Source organism: Syngnathus scovelli, chromosome 1 (assembly GCF_024217435.2).
Source record: "Syngnathus scovelli strain Florida chromosome 1, RoL_Ssco_1.2, whole genome shotgun sequence".
NCBI lineage: Eukaryota > Metazoa > Chordata > Actinopteri > Syngnathiformes > Syngnathidae > Syngnathus > Syngnathus scovelli.
The window spans coordinates 28,788,056-28,802,952 of NC_090847.1; the positions used below are offsets into that span (position 1 = coordinate 28,788,056).

General features: G+C 44.9%; 5 protein-coding genes across 6 annotated transcripts in view; 2 read left to right on the plus strand and 3 right to left on the minus strand.

The window, feature by feature from the left end:
* The window catches only part of arap2 (ArfGAP with RhoGAP domain, ankyrin repeat and PH domain 2), a 50,781-nt gene extending 46,368 nt beyond the window's left edge, over positions 1-4,413 (minus strand). The window contains exons 1-3 of the mRNA XM_049745087.2: positions 4,226-4,413; positions 2,538-3,272; positions 1,265-1,341 (exon numbers count right to left, since the gene is read on the minus strand). Of these exons, the coding sequence (XP_049601044.1) occupies positions 1,265-1,341; positions 2,538-3,235 (775 nt within the window). The 5' untranslated portion in view covers positions 3,236-3,272; positions 4,226-4,413. The remainder of the gene's footprint in view (positions 1-1,264; positions 1,342-2,537; positions 3,273-4,225) is intronic.
* Positions 4,414-5,419: 1,006 nt separating this feature from the next.
* LOC125983959 (membrane-spanning 4-domains subfamily A member 4A) lies at positions 5,420-7,249 on the plus strand. Its single transcript, XM_049745680.1, has 7 exons — positions 5,420-5,571; positions 5,725-5,837; positions 5,921-6,028; positions 6,158-6,211; positions 6,267-6,419; positions 6,628-6,750; positions 6,822-7,249. Exons 1-7 carry the CDS (start codon positions 5,565-5,567, stop codon positions 6,885-6,887), a joined length of 624 nt encoding a protein of 207 aa, XP_049601637.1. The 5' UTR covers positions 5,420-5,564; the 3' UTR covers positions 6,888-7,249.
* slx1b (SLX1 homolog B, structure-specific endonuclease subunit) lies at positions 7,178-10,001 on the minus strand. The gene is made up of 5 exons (XM_049745669.2): positions 9,553-10,001; positions 9,404-9,455; positions 7,978-8,295; positions 7,442-7,639; positions 7,178-7,343 (listed from the first exon to the last, which is right to left on the minus strand). Exons 1-5 carry the CDS (start codon positions 9,738-9,740, stop codon positions 7,269-7,271), a joined length of 831 nt encoding a protein of 276 aa, XP_049601626.1. The 5' UTR covers positions 9,741-10,001; the 3' UTR covers positions 7,178-7,268.
* Positions 10,002-10,514: 513 nt separating this feature from the next.
* zgc:112271 (uncharacterized protein LOC553698 homolog) lies at positions 10,515-11,322 on the plus strand. The gene is made up of 4 exons (XM_049745721.1): positions 10,515-10,604; positions 10,788-10,852; positions 10,922-11,019; positions 11,098-11,322. The coding sequence occupies exons 2-4, from the start codon at positions 10,790-10,792 to the stop codon at positions 11,195-11,197; spliced, it is 261 nt and encodes an 86-aa protein (XP_049601678.1). The 5' UTR covers positions 10,515-10,604; positions 10,788-10,789; the 3' UTR covers positions 11,198-11,322.
* Positions 11,323-11,803: 481 nt separating this feature from the next.
* Positions 11,804-14,763, minus strand: LOC125983912 (protein C-ets-1). 2 transcript variants are annotated; one of them, XR_007486808.2, is made up of 8 exons: positions 14,620-14,763; positions 14,396-14,515; positions 14,111-14,314; positions 13,968-14,042; positions 13,446-13,652; positions 13,247-13,365; positions 12,892-13,178; positions 11,804-12,824 (listed from the first exon to the last, which is right to left on the minus strand). XR_007486808.2 is itself a non-coding variant. In XM_049745642.2 (7 exons), exons 1-7 carry the CDS (start codon positions 14,636-14,638, stop codon positions 12,969-12,971), a joined length of 954 nt encoding a protein of 317 aa, XP_049601599.1. In that variant the 5' UTR covers positions 14,639-14,763; the 3' UTR covers positions 11,804-12,968. The 2 variants fall into 2 exon arrangements, 1 of the variants encoding a protein (XP_049601599.1); XM_049745642.2 differs by having other exon boundaries at positions 11,804-13,178.
* Between the last annotated feature and the right edge of the window lie 134 nt (positions 14,764-14,897).

Below are 14,897 nucleotides of genomic sequence, written 5' to 3' on the forward strand. Positions count from 1 at the left end.
GTCATTCCCGCTGTGAGCGACGCCACGCCTGCGCTGACAGCTAAGCTAACGTTATTCTGCCTAATTTCAATTTGGGTTTTATTTCATTCGTTTTTGTTGAGTCGAATAAGCTTGCTTGGCTTATTATTGTCTGTATTGTTCCAAATAAATAAATCAGTTTTTGTTTTTAACAGCTTTTTCTACCACCTTGTGACATTTGTAGGCAATTAATTAACAAAAATTATGAACTCGCCGGAAAACAACAAATCAGTACTGCGCTGCACAAAATGAACTTTTATCCATCGGGTAAATTCTATTTGGAGCAGCGGCTCGTGGGAATCCCGCTGCCTTGCACACATGATGGGGAAACATCCAAGTTGGCGAGGCGACTTTGCGTTTCCCGGCGCTCCCTCTTCACCGTCGTCTTAGCCTGTTTTGCATCCAGCTCTTCTTCCTTCCTAACAAACCTTCCTCACGTCTCTCCTGTGACTTTCACGTTCCGTTCGGACCTTGGGGGGAACTTCTAGAAGAATAAAGACTCACCGAAACTACATCTTACATTTAACTCATTCACTGCAAACCCAGTTAATATCTTTGGCGTCAATGGCACTGAATGAGTTTAAAATTTAACTATAGTTGTAGCCAACATAGCTTGTCTTGGTGAAGCATTTGAAACGGAATTTGAACTTGTGTCTGTGTGTTCATATAGAAGGAAGGTCAAATAATTGTTTGAGAATTAAAAGTAAAATTAAAATGACATGAAGCAAAAAAAAAAAAAAAAAAAAAAAAACTAACCAAGCTGCTCTAAAAAGGAATTAAATCTGAAACATGACATTAAAAAACACCTGACTTAGCACAATTAAGAGCTCAGCAAAAAAAATGGACAAGAGATATTTGAGTGTGACACCAAAACAGGCTCCTTGGAATCGTTTGCTTCCGGGCAACTATTTACCTGCGGCCCAATCGTTAAAAACCATTGGAGTGAATCCAACTTTGTCAACTCGTCAAAAAAAAAAAAAAAAAATGAAAGAAAAGAAAAAGAATCCAGTCCCACAAAAAAGTTGTTCAAAGCTACCTCAGACTCAGGTCTGACTAGTTGGAGGGGGACAAGATATGAGAGCCCGTATTCCCCGAGATGTGCGCCGCCGCCGCCGCTTCCCGCGACGCAGCCGCCAAACAGCAGACTCAACGGCACCCCCCCACCCCCACCTTCTTTCATCCGGGCAAACAAGAGCCCCGCCAAATGAAATATTCATAGCACGTGGCGAGCGAATGCGCTGCGTACCTTTCTGAGCGCCGTTTGCACCGGAGGGACGCCCGCAGACGGCTGCCGGGTGTCGGGGCCCGCTTGTTTGCACGCGCCTGAGAAAGAGAGAGAGAGAGAGAGAGAGAGAGAGAGAAAACAACTTTCAAAAAGTGCAACACTCGCCATTCAACACACACCCGGATTTTGGGGAAAGTAGCAGAAATCCAGAGTGGAGTCAAAGTAGAAGTATCCTCGCAGAAAAATGACTTTGCGAGGAGTTGGTCACCTTGGAGGATGTGACTTGAGGCCGTTTGCTGGAGCAAAAGTATTTTTATGTTCGTAAATATACTTAAGTATTGGAAATACAAGTATTTCAAATGGGGAGTGTACCAAATTTTTTGTACGCGTGTAAGCAAATTAAGCTAGGCTTAGGCTAACCCAAATCTGAGTTGCTGGAAATCTTTAAAAAAAACAACAACAAAAAACGATAGTGAAGGACAGTGTGTGAAAAGTGACTTTAGTATCTTGCTTCAGATTTTGGTATATTATTGGAGTATTTCAAACAGTGAGTGTACCAGATTTTTAGTACTTAGTAGATATGCGTGTAGGATAATTAGCAAAGTAAGCTAGGCTTAGGCTAACCCAAATCTGAGGAAATGTTGCTGGAAATATTTAAGAAAAGAAAAAAAAAGAGAGATAGTCAAGGACAGTATGTGAAAACTGACTAGCTAGGTTTAGGCTAACCCAAGTCTGAGTAAATGTTGCTGGAAATCTTTAAAAAATATTATAATAATAAATGATAGTCAAGGACAGTATGTAAAAAGTGACTTTAGTATCTTGCTTCAGATTTTGATGGAGTATTTCAAACGAGTGTACCAAAGTTTTAGTACTTAGTAGATATGCGTGTAGGCTATGTAAGCTAGGCTAATGCTAACGATTGTCAAAGACACTATGCGAAAAGTAACTTTAATATCTTGCTTCAGATTTTGGGGGAGTCAGAGTCAAGATAGTTGATTAGTGAATGACTTTGATGATTGATTTTTGGGGGTATGTTTTTCTCCAATGGAACTTTTTCAAATCTTGACACAAAACAACCGCGGGCAGTTATCGGATATAATTTTGAAAAATGACAGGAAAAGCGGAACGCTTTGCTACAGGCTATTGTTGCGTTACTTGGACTGTTGCAAGAGTTTTGCAAGATGCGGCCCGGCTCTTATTGGTTATTGATTGTTTTTGTTTGGTCGCCAAGCATGGCAAAAGCAACATGACCCCTAGCGCTCCAAAGCATCTGAAGGCGCCGGAGACTACGTACCCGTCTTGCCGGGGGATGTCGGGCACCGGCCTGTGCCTCAGCCGATAAGAGCGGGTCGGTCGCGGACCTTTGGGGGCGGCGGAAGCGGGCTGGGCGTCGTAGAGGGCATTGTCCACCATGTTGCAGAGAGAAGAGCCTCCATCCTCGCTCTGGGTCGGGACATCGGAAGGGGAAGGTGTAAAGGGGGCATCTTCGGGGGAAGTCTCCAAAGTCGGGAGTGATTCTGTGCTGCTGCTGGACAAGGAAGCAGGGAGATCCTCCAACGTAGACGCTGGGACGTTTCGACGGGCCGGTCGCGGCGGGCCGGAGGCTTCCGTCTGCGCCCCGAGTCCAGCTCCCGCCGGCAAGGTCTGACTCCCACCCGATGGTAACTGCTGCCGTTCTTTTGGACAAGGGTGCTGACAGGACCCGCCTCTATTTTTATCCACCAAGAAGATATTTCTCGGGTACAGCCTCGGTTTCTGGACTTCCTCTCCGTGACTTTGCGTCTGGACACCCAGTGCTTCTAAACTGCGAAGGATGCGTTTGCGGTGTCCGGTCGGGAGCACCCGGAGCTCTCGGAGATGCTCGTCCGTGAGCCGGGCGAGGTCCCGCAGAGTCCGGTAGCCACCCTGCTGGAAGCTCGACGCGTATTGGGAGAGGTGGAGGCTGAGGAGCCAGCTCTGCAGCTCCTGGCTTGGCTCCGCAGCTTCCGACATGACCTTCTAGTGCGTCATCTGGCGGGACTCCACAACACTGAAGGCAAATCGAGACAAGATTTCGGTCAGGCGTAAAGAGAGGGCCGACTGCCGGCGTGACGAGACACGTTTGCGACACGGCAGGAAGCAATCGGTCTCGCCGTCCTGGCCTGGAGGCCTGGCGCTTCAAAAGTCAACGGCGTTTCCTTCTGCCGCAAGTGTCAGAAATTCAACTTGTTCTCCTTTGAGTTGCACACAAGCGCAACTTCTGCTTTTGCGGTTGCATATTTGGAACGCAATGCCAAACTTCAGTGAGCATGAAGTACTGACGAATGGGTCATTATTTTTGGACGTCACTAATTCACACGCAACAAAGGCTCAGCTCTCAAATTGCCATTAAAAAATGAATGGTCGACTGATATGTTTGACTGTGTGTAATTTCTACTAACCACCCAAACTACTAACTTCACTCCAACATTGATGACATCATTGTATTACACTTTACATGGATTTTGCAGCATCAGGTGGCAGAAGACAAAAAATAAATACAAATACTTTGTTGCACTAATTAAATAGATGAGGATTTCTTGATTTGGTATTTTATTTTTCCAGGGACTTAAATACTTTTTAAAACAGACTGTATCCCTACTACGCATGACTCGTTTTTTTTTTTTTTTTTTTTCAAACCTACGCAGCAAACTCCAACTTGTTGTGCTTAGCACATTCCAAATGATTTTTTTTTACTTTTGTACTCAAGCACATTGCGGAGTCGGTACTTTGATTTAAACCCAGGAAATGAATCATTTCTACTACTTTGTTGACATCATGTGAACTTTGGCCACCTGCGCGTGTTTACAATTGTATGAGGGTGCTAGCAACGCGAATGAGTGCAAAGAAGCCGAAAACCAAGTCGAGAAGGGGCGTGCCTGTCTACTGTAGTCCACATCGCATTCTGTCAAATAAAGTCTTCCACGATGGACGCACACGGACAACACTTTAGCGCAGACTCACCTGCACACGCGGATTTGACCACGCCACGTTGCCTGGCCACTAAGAGCTTTTTTTCCTTTTGCTGTGCGTGATTTGGCGCGCCGCTCTACGCAAGGTTAAAGCGTCCGCTATTTCCGCATCAACCAACGAGGTGATTCAAGACCCCCCTTGCCACCACCTCCCTTCTTCTCCTCCGCCTCCGCACCTCGCACATGCGCGCTTCCTGGTTCCGAGCGCAAGGTGAGGCCAAGCGTGACGCGCTGCCTCGGCTTGTCCAGGCTTGATAGCCCCAGCCCAAATTCGATGCGCGCCGGCTGGAATGCAAGGTCACGAACGATAGCCTTGCTTGGCGTAACTAAAACATAATCGTTGTGTCCTACGATATGTACGGTATCTGCATCCTGCAGAACACAGATGTCAAACTCAAGGCCCGGGGGCCAGATACGGCCCGCCGCATCATTCTAGGTGGCCCGCGAAGGCATCAAATTCATGTGTCATTACTAGAATTGCAAACTGTCTACACTTTTAATATCTTTTTTTTTTTATATTTGTCCAGTTTTTACTTGTCTGATTTGAAAACGAGTTATTTGTCAGTTTATTTTGTAGCTTTTACTGTATATGAGGTACTCATACATTCATTTGGGTTGACAGTCATAATGGCCCTCCGACAGAAGCTATGACTACAATGTGGCCCGCCAAAAAAAAAAAAAAGTTTGACACCCCTGCTGTAGAAATACATAGATGAACTGCTTATTCTCACCATATTTAAGATATCTATATAAGATACGTCCTTACAATCTTTTCAACTCATGTTATTAGAAAACACTTTTTTTCCCATGTTGCATTAACACAGCTGGAGACGGAAATGAAATTGTTTTTCAACAATATGTTTCTTTTCACGTGCATAAGCACAGCAAAATGTAATAGGACGAATAAAGTCGTTCATTTGAAAAATGTTTTCTTAGCTGGCTGAATTAAATGCTATGTAAATTATGACCCGTTTTTCTTGAAATCATTCAAAAATGATAAAACTGGACATTGGATGCTTCATGAATCGTCCTCCAATCGTGGAATGACCCATATTTGAATTTACATTTGACAATATTGATTGTATATCGCAATTAGCTTCTCCAATGCAACAAAGTTCTTTTTGCTTTACTCTGCTGCTCTCTAGTGGGGGGATTGAATATTTAAGGCTCTTGCAAACTACGGTTCCCAGCAGGCAGCAAGAGGGAGCCCCTCTATCGGGAAGTGTGACGTCATTGCCCCTGTTGTTGAAAACAATCGAGATTACGCAGTTATCAAAAAGGCACCGCAGTGGTGTCTTTCTTTCTCTGTGGAATTGCCGCAGACTGCGATAATGGCAGGTAAAACTTTCTTTTTGGGAGCTTTTGATTGAGGAAAGTCACTTTTAAGTTTAAATCCTGATAAAATCCAGATGTTCTGCCTTTATTTTTTTTTTTGCGGGGTGATTGCAACATCAGCAGCAGTTTGCAGCCGTTACTTTTGGTCTGTTTCAGATGAAGCTATTGAGCCGGAGTCTTCGACCCAAAACCCGCTGGTGACCGTCACATTCCAACGAGATCCTAACAGAAAGCAGAAGTACCTGGAGGCTGAGCCTAAAGCTCTCGGGGTCCGACTGGCCGCCGCGAGCAAATAACACAAAAGTTTGATTTGGAACTCAGTTATTTATTTATTTATTTATTTGAATGTCAGATAACGCAGATTCTCCTGAGCGTGCATCAGATAGCGAGTCAGAGTATCCTACCGCCCACCGCCTATTACCCTACCAACGAAGTCCCTTACTACGTCGCATTAGTTGTGGTAAGCGGCAACACTTGGCGACGTCAAAAGTCAATCCCCAAAAAAGATGTTCGCTTTAGGACTGCGCTAGGAAAAGATTAGCGATCAATTCCGAATCCCCTGAAAATAATTGTCTGGTTGTCGTGACAGGTGATGGTTGCTGGAAGTGTCGCAATAGCTGCAAAGAACCTCCACTTACCTACGGTGAGTTGGCCGACGGGCTGATGTCGATTCTCCACGTCACATTGTGTGTGTTTAGCTGCAGGCCAGTTTCGGGATGCAGTTATTGTCCAGTGGCGCCTCCTTCTTCAACGTGATCTGGATCCTGGTGGACCTGGATACCTACTATGATAGGGTTTGCTGGCGCTATGCCGAGACGAACACTACAGAGCAAACCTGCAAAGACATCGAAGTGAGTTTAAGAAACACACTTTTTTGGACTGTTGTTTACATCTTAAAAATTCAGAACCTGGAGGGGGAAAAAATAGGAATAATGTGTGCGATGGAGACAGCGACAAAAAAAATATTACGTGCCAATTTAAACGTAATCTCCGAAACATTCATTTTAGCCAACAACGTTTGACGAAATACGTTTCGATTGAATCTATTGTGATTTCCAGCACGTGAAGAAATTGGTGTTTGGGCAGAAGATGATCATCCAGGTGGCTTTGTTTGCCATCTCCGTCACTCTGGCGATTTACGCCTGCAAGGTGATCAACTGCTGCGGGCCCGCCGGCAAAATGGTGAGTTGATAAGGTGGAGCGACGAGAAGGTCAATTTGCTCAAACGTTACCCGGGCTTTTGTTTCACGCAGCCGGTGATCACGGTGCAGACCCCGCCGCCTGCCGAGTCGAGTCCTGTGCCCGACCCCTTGCAGTGACGTCTTTTCGTGAGATTTGTATATATTCCCGCATTTACTCACCTCTTCGTCATGAGTCGAGAGAAGCGCCGGTCCAGTGTTAGAGATCCAAGTCGTACTTTTACGTGCTGCGTCTTCCAGGAGCACTTTGTCGATGCAGCTGACGTTTATGATGTGAATTGAGTGCCGTCGGCGATTATGGAAAATGGAGTTTTTATTCCCTGTAAAGTGGCTTTTCGATTGTGAAATCGTGTCTCCCTTTAACGTGGATTTAATACATGTTGTGATTTGAAGGCTGCACTACAGCGGGATTAAATAAAACCCATTTTATTATGTCGTAAAAAGCATTAAAAACAGATCAATAAAAATGATTGTGAAGGACAGTTCCTGATCAAAGAGGTCTTAAATATTGTGGGAGGGCAACTGGATTGTTGGAGATGGCGTATTTCTTGTCTCCAGTTCATTTGTCCAGTTGTCCTGTGGGAGACGGAAAGTCCCCATGAAGAGATTTCCCGTCAAACGAGCGAACATTATGTAACGTGAGTGGACATGCTTGATGCTCTTGATGATCTTACGTGGGATGCGGTCAAGTCCGAGCAACCTTGCTTGAGGCGGATGAGGTCCCCCCATAGCACGGCGCGGCGGCAGGACGGACAGCGGCCCTCCACGGGCAGCAGGTGGGACGGCTCGAGCCGCAAGAAACGCTTGGCCAGGCAGATCACGTGGCTGCGCATTCCGCACGACGCGTGGACGCAACTGAGCTTTTCTCGAGTCTGAGGGGAGCACAGGGCTGGCCGATTAATCGTTTGAATGCCAATTTGGTTTGGCCATTTTCTCCAATCACACGGGTCAATTGCGCCGTAGCAGGGTTCGAATACATCTGTGTGGATTATTTTGTCATGGTATGGTAAACGATAACTTAGCGGCAATTTGATCAATTGTTCAACCCTATTATTTCCATTGCACACATTGTTGTTGTGACAATGACTGTATTGATGACATTCTAATAGCGCCCTCCACTGGAGGCAATATTTTAATTTAAGGCTAAAAAATGAAGCGCCAGGGCCGGTGAGAAAGCTTGTCAAAATCTGGGCGAGGTTCAAGAACTTACCAAGACCAGGCCTTGGCAGAGAAAACACCTGGAAGTCACCTCCTGCTCTTCACACGTGTCCACCAGCCGCTGCTTCTTGGCTCTGACAGGCCCGAAGGTGACGGAGACGTGCGGCGGTGGGCGCAGAGAGGGCTCGAAGTCCACCTTGTACTCCTGCTTGAGCCAGCGGGCTGTCAGCGGGAGCCTGCTCCACGGGGCCACGCGCAGCATGTTGGAGACCACGCGCCAGTGGAACTGCAGGCTGGACTCCTTCCTGGTGCGGCGGGAGACGTGGGCCAGACGCCTGGAGGAGTGCGGGTTTTGCCACGCCCACTCAAACTGACAAGACACGATCGAATTGGGTGAATTGCGTTACCAAGTCTGAGGCAACAATCAAAGGGAACATATCAAACAGTATTCACTTTTAACTTGTTTGCATAAATAGAGCTTTTAAGTAGTCAAATAAACAAGGGCCCTCTCCCAAAAATTTAATCAGCGGGACGATTTATATTTGCGGGACAATTTAATTGGAAAATATAAAAATATAAATTGGCAGATTTTCTTCAAATGTTTGGGTTATTTATTCTACAATATTAACACATTTCAATATGGGACAAAAATAATGCCAAACAAACAAAAAAAAAAGAATAAAATAAATATGAGCTAATGTTCAGCATGGGCGGCTCGGTGGCGCACTGGGTAGCACGTCCGCCTCACAGTTAGGAGGGTGCGGGTTCGATTCCACCTCCGGCCCTCCCTGTGCGGAGTTTGCATGTTCTCCCCGGGCCCGCGTGGGTTTTCTCCGGGCACTCCGGTTTCCTCCCACATTCCAAAAACATGCTTGGTAGGCCGATTGAAGACTCCAAATTGTCCCTAGGTGTGAGTGTGAGTGCGATTGGTTGTTTGTCTCTGTGTGCCCTGCGATTGGCTGGCAACTAGTTCAGGGTGTCCCCCGCCTACTGCCCGATGACGGCTGGGATAGGCTCCAGCACGCCCGCGACCCCCGTGGGGACTAAGCGGTTCAGAAAATGGATGGATGGATGGATAATGTTCAGCATTTTTTCTTTCAAAATGAGCAGTTTTTATTAAATTCGTCAATAAAATACAAACGGCAGTAAAATAAATAATTTTAAATTGGACCGTTTTAATTAATTTCATCTAAACTGAAAGCATATTGACATTTTTAAGTGATTCTAATTTTTTTATTTAAAATCAACCTATTTTACATTTTAATAAATGTTTATTTCATAAATGTTAGACAACTGCAATTTAATTATTAATAACAGTTGAAAATGTGCATTGGGGTCATATAGCAAAATATTTTACCTGAGGTACAAAATAATTTTAAAAAGCAGTTAAATTTGCATAACATATTTGGTTAATATAATTATGATAATTATAATCAAATTCATCTTTTTTTTAAATACCATTAAAAGACAAAACTTACTGTCAAGGCAGCAATGTCCGAGGGAAACCCATGAATGACGAGGACCATCTCCCTGGAACACAAGCAAGGTGTAAATAATGGAAGGACGGCATTGGAACAGTGGACCGATGTCGAACGTCTGCGCTCCGCTCTGCTGTGCTTCTCCGCACCATGGTCCTTTACCGCTGGTCCTCTTGGCACCTCCTTTGTTTCGCCCGGCGTTGTGCTGTCGAATCCTGCGTTCAGGGTTGACCGTGAAGCCGATGTAGATTCGCCCTTTAAATTTGGGGTTGAGGCAGTATAGCATGTACACGCCAAAGAAGTTTTCCACCTCGTCCGCCATTCCACGGGCTTTCATGAACGCCAAAGACGCCTAAATTGTCTCCATGTCACCAAGAAACATTCATTTGTGTTTATTTGTTGAAATAAAATGCTGACAATATTCCATCCTGGAGAATTCAAACATTTCGTCCGATTCATAAGTAAACATTCATTGGAGGTGTCCATAATATTGCCTGTATTTAATTACGTAAAACTCTGCCACGCCACGAGATTGATAAAGAAAAAATCCAAATATTTAAGTCTATATGATGTCGTTTAAGGCTTTTGTATATCTTTCAAACAAAAAAATATATTTTGTTTCTACCTGAAGGTGCATTTTACGTCAGGCGTTAAAGGATATGCCACTTCAAAAATATGGACTACAAAACAAAATGAATGTTGCAATCCCTGCTCAGTGATTGGATCGTTGAAAGGGCAGTTTTGAAACTGAGATAAAACGTTGAAAAACTGACGCTATACTTTTAGTTTTATCCAAAGTAATCGGTCCAATATATATTTGTTACTTTAAATATATGTATATTTTTTTCAGACGTCGCCGCTTGTAAACGCTGGTCCTTATCAGTAGTCTATAACGATTGCCTGTTCTTAAATTAAAATTTAGCTTTTCTATTGTAAGAAAAAAATAAAAAGAGTTTACACTGGTTTGCCGTCTTGTTATGTATTTAGTTATATGTATGAAAGATACGTGTTTTTCCCCCTCTCAGAGCGAGGAGGGAATATCTCGAGTCAGGCGTTCAACGAGTCGTCTCGAGAAACCGGCTCGAGATTTTCCAGAGGATCTGATTGGCTGTGATTATGATCCCTGCGCTGCGATTGGATCTTTTACAGGACCACATTTAACGAAACTGAAATCATCAGGAAGTGGAGCTATAACATTTCGGTATGTAGTTTAGATTTGTTTAAACGCTGCATCATTTTGTGATTGATAAAACAATTATTAACCTTTTTTTTACTTAATTTAGATTGTAATCTATCATACGAGTTACGTATTTGATGATCATCTTTATTCAATGAAGGGTAATATTGGACAGGACATTAAAACATAACTCGTTTTCTGTTGCAGACATGGCCATAACACCTGATCACATCCGGGATAAACTTAAAACGGAGCTTGCGGCGGATTATGTGGTCGGTTTCGGTTTATACTCATTCAATTAATATCATTTACATGATGCATCAACATGACTATTTCTGCAGGACGTGGAGGACATGTCCCCCAACAGATGTGCAACGAGCTTTAAAGTGCTTGTAGTGTCTTCCCAGTTTGAGGGCAAGCCTCTCCTACAGAGACACAGGTATGCACAGGTGGACTGTCAAATTTAATAACTTGACCAGATTTTGATATAACATAATCCACTGTCTATCATGTTTAGGATGGTGAATACCTGCTTAGCAGAGGAGCTAAAAGATATCCATGCGTTGGAGCAGAAGACCCTCACGCCAGAACAGTGGGAGAAACAAAAGTCTAAATGATATTGCATCTTATTTGGATTGAGTGGTAATCACACCAAGAAGCAGAAGAAGAACGTTTGCGGTTCCCACACAGATGGTATTAATGCATTTGGAAATGCTGCTGGCAATAAAACGGACAGCTCCTTCTTGGTTCCCCCAGTTTTTTAAAGCAACATGTATGTTTTGTTTTTGATCACGTATCCAATTGCAGACCATGAATCAAAATTGATCAGTCAGTCGGGCGAACTAATTGATTTCACGGTCAGCTATCTGAGGAGACAATGATGACATCACAGCTGCCTGTTATGTAGCCAGAAATATGGGACACTGGGACCACTTGAAGCCATAAAAAAAGCCTTTATCATTTAAAAAAAAAAATGTTGCTACAATATCACAAAACCTTACATCAGCGCTAAAACGTCTCAGTCAGGTGATGAGGTGAGCATGTCCCTTTTTTTTTGTGTGGTTTCCCGAAAGAAATCCATTTGCTTGCATTTTGTATGACTAAGCCATGTTAAACATTTTTCTCAAATCATTGGACGATACGAGGTATGCGACAGCGCTTGACTGGCTTCTCGGGGGACACCCCAAGCGTGAAGGCAGCGTTCAGTCAACGGTGAGACACTGTTACCTTCCATTACGTGTTTTATTTTCAACCCGTGGGTGTTTGCGGGCGGGATTGGTCATCTTCTATTGACAGCGATGGCAAATATTGGGAGATTTTATGCCCAACGCACACTTGACACTTGGTCATGAGGACAAAGAAACCCCCGCCCGCCCCCCTTCCATTAGGGAAAGTGGCGGAAGTAATCCGCACACACTCACTCGCTGTGTGCCGCCTTGCTCAGTGATTTGTAAAATTCAATCAGCTTCTGATTTCATGCTAGAAATCCGCCATCGTCTACATATGGTATCACGCGGACACACGCTTCGGCCATAAACAAACACAGTGCTGCTCAGCTTGCGGATGAAAACGATACGGATTCAAGCAACTGCTGGCGGTGTAAACGCTTCTCGCGGGGTCTCAAATAAAAATGTTTTGTTTTTCAAAGTAGCGTTTCTAGAGCTTAAGGGCGTGATTTCCCAAAAAGAAGACAAACTATTGATGTTTCGCTTTCCAAAATTGAATAGAATTGATGTTTTGATTTCCCAAATAAAAAAAAAAAGTTCCGCTTTTCTTAAAAGAACACTAAAATAATTACGTTGCCATTTCTGAATGTTTTCATTTTCTAAAAAATAGAATGAAGAAAATAAATTCTTGGTGTTGCTTTGTTCTAAGCAGAAGAAATTATACACTTCCCTACAAAAAAATTTAACAAATTTTTGGTTCTTAAAAAATTAACTTTCCTAAAAGGATGTGACAAATTTTTGGTTCTTAAAAAGTAGACAATTTTGGTTCTACAGAATACAAATAAATGGTTCCTCTTACCAAAAGTGAAGACAAACCCGCAATTTACTTAAATAAATAAATACTAATATTGGTCTTTTCAAATGTCAACAAATCTGTTCCTGTTTTCACAAAAGCATTTCGTTACCTTTCCTGAAAAGCAGCTTTCGGACCCAGAAGATTGTGAAATCCACAGAAGCAGAATACCCCCCACCCTGCACAACCACGTGTGTTACTTCAGACAACGTAATGGAAGAAAGCCTGTGAATGAACACATGTTCAATTAGTCCAACGAGCAGCTGAGCTCCACTTCAGAACACTTTTTCACCTTCTATTTACATCAGGGGGGGGGATTTAGTTGGATGACGTCCTCCGGCGACAATAACCCGCCCATCACCCCCCAAGTTAATTTGCGGTCCCGACGTCCAACATGGCGTGCAGCTCGCCGGGCTCGTATCCCAGCAGCCCCTGCAGGTTGCAGACGAAGCGGTAAACGTAGCGCTTGCCCACCGTCTTGCGGATGATGTTCTTGTCGTAGTAGTAGCGCAGGCCGCGGCTCAGCTTTTCGTAGTTCATCTTGGGCTTGTGTTTGCGCCGGCCCCAAAGCAGCGCCACCTGGGTCGCGATAGTTTCTCCGTTAGACGGATCTTTTAGGGGGCGGGGTCAAAAGCGTCTCATTGTACCTCGTCCGGGTCGGTCAACTTGAACTCCCAGCCGTCTCCGGTCCAGCTGATGCACGACTGGCAGCTGCGGTCGGTCAGCAGCTCCAGTAAGAACTGCCACAGCTGGATGGGGCCGCTTCCTACGTGCAAACAAGAAGATCCTCGTCATCGTCCTCCTCCTCCGCCCGCCGGGAAATAAGAAACCAAAGGCGCAACTCACCGGTGTAACCGGCGAGGATGGCTGCAGGGATGACGGCTGAGCCCACGTCAGCCTTGTTGCTCACGTACTCCTTGAAGGTTTTGTAGGGTTGCGCAAGAGCGAAGGTGTCCCCGTAATGGCTCCCGTCCGCCGTGGCTTCGGTACGGTGGACGTCGCTCGTCCACATCAGAGCGCTACCGTGAGACATCTCGGCTTCGGAGTGGCTCTCTGAAAGCACAAAACCGTAACGGCGTCCATTCATAGTTTGTGTCGGTTTATGTAATCGTTTGGAGGTCCCTCTACTGCTGACTCATTTTTGTCGCGGGCCTCATCGTAGTCATAGTTCCCCTCGGAGGGCCATTATGAAATAACTCGTTTTGAAATCAGAGAGTAGTAAAAACTGTTCACATATTTTAAAAAGATGAATAGTAATACAATTAGCAAGCAATATCCCTATTTTTAAAAGTGAAGACAATTTGTAATTTTAGTAATAAAACAAAGTCAATGCAAAAGTTTCTGGAAAATATTTGCGCAATGATGTACCTTTATTGTTTGGAGGCTGGCAAGGAGATGACACGACGCACATTGGTAGCACAGCACCGCAGTCTCCGTCATGATCTGGAGATGAGAAGACGTTCAGCAGGCCACGCGGAGAAATGACAATTTATACGGGTCAGTTTTCGAACCCCGTCTCATGATCTCCAAGTGCTCCCACAGAATCTCGCCGGCGGTGCAGTCGGACATGAGGCTGAGGAAATTCTCGCGGTCCAGTCGACACAGCTCGTGACCCCGCATGCCCTTCAGGTCCGAGCCCAACGAGTGCAGCCCGAACTCGGCCCGGCACCAGTCCAGCCAGTGGTTGACCTCCCATTCGGACCATAAAGTGGGATCTGGAGGGAGGGGGTCGAGGAAACACGTCGTCCGATAAATTCAGTGACAAATCCTCACATGGTCATGATTTCGTCGTTCACCTTGAGGGAAACGATGGGCGAGTCGCTCCTGGGTGAAACCGGCAAAAGTGGCTCTGAGAGCCTCGCACAGAACCTCTTTGCTGGTCGGGGTGAGAGGCGGAACCTCCAGGGGATCCATCCCTGTCACACAAACACCAAAATTGAACCCGAATCACAAAATGACCATCATTCAAATGATTTTGCTTGAAATAAATCTCATCATTAACAAAAAAAATCAATCTTACCATAAACGCCGCAGTCCATAGCAGTGTGTGAGGCGACAACAGGTGAGACCTGAAGTGGAAGGCGACTGGCTGGGAGGGGGCAGATGGCTTTAATATGAGGGCGCGAGAGGGGAGGGGTCTTGCGCTGAGTGACAACTGTCAATCACTAAGGGAGTGGGAGGGGCACATACATTTGATACATTCATAAAATGACTTTCTTCACCACCCGCTGCTGCTAATCATTTCTAAATTCAGCATGGGATCAAATCATGATGATCGAACGGTGAAATATCGCACAC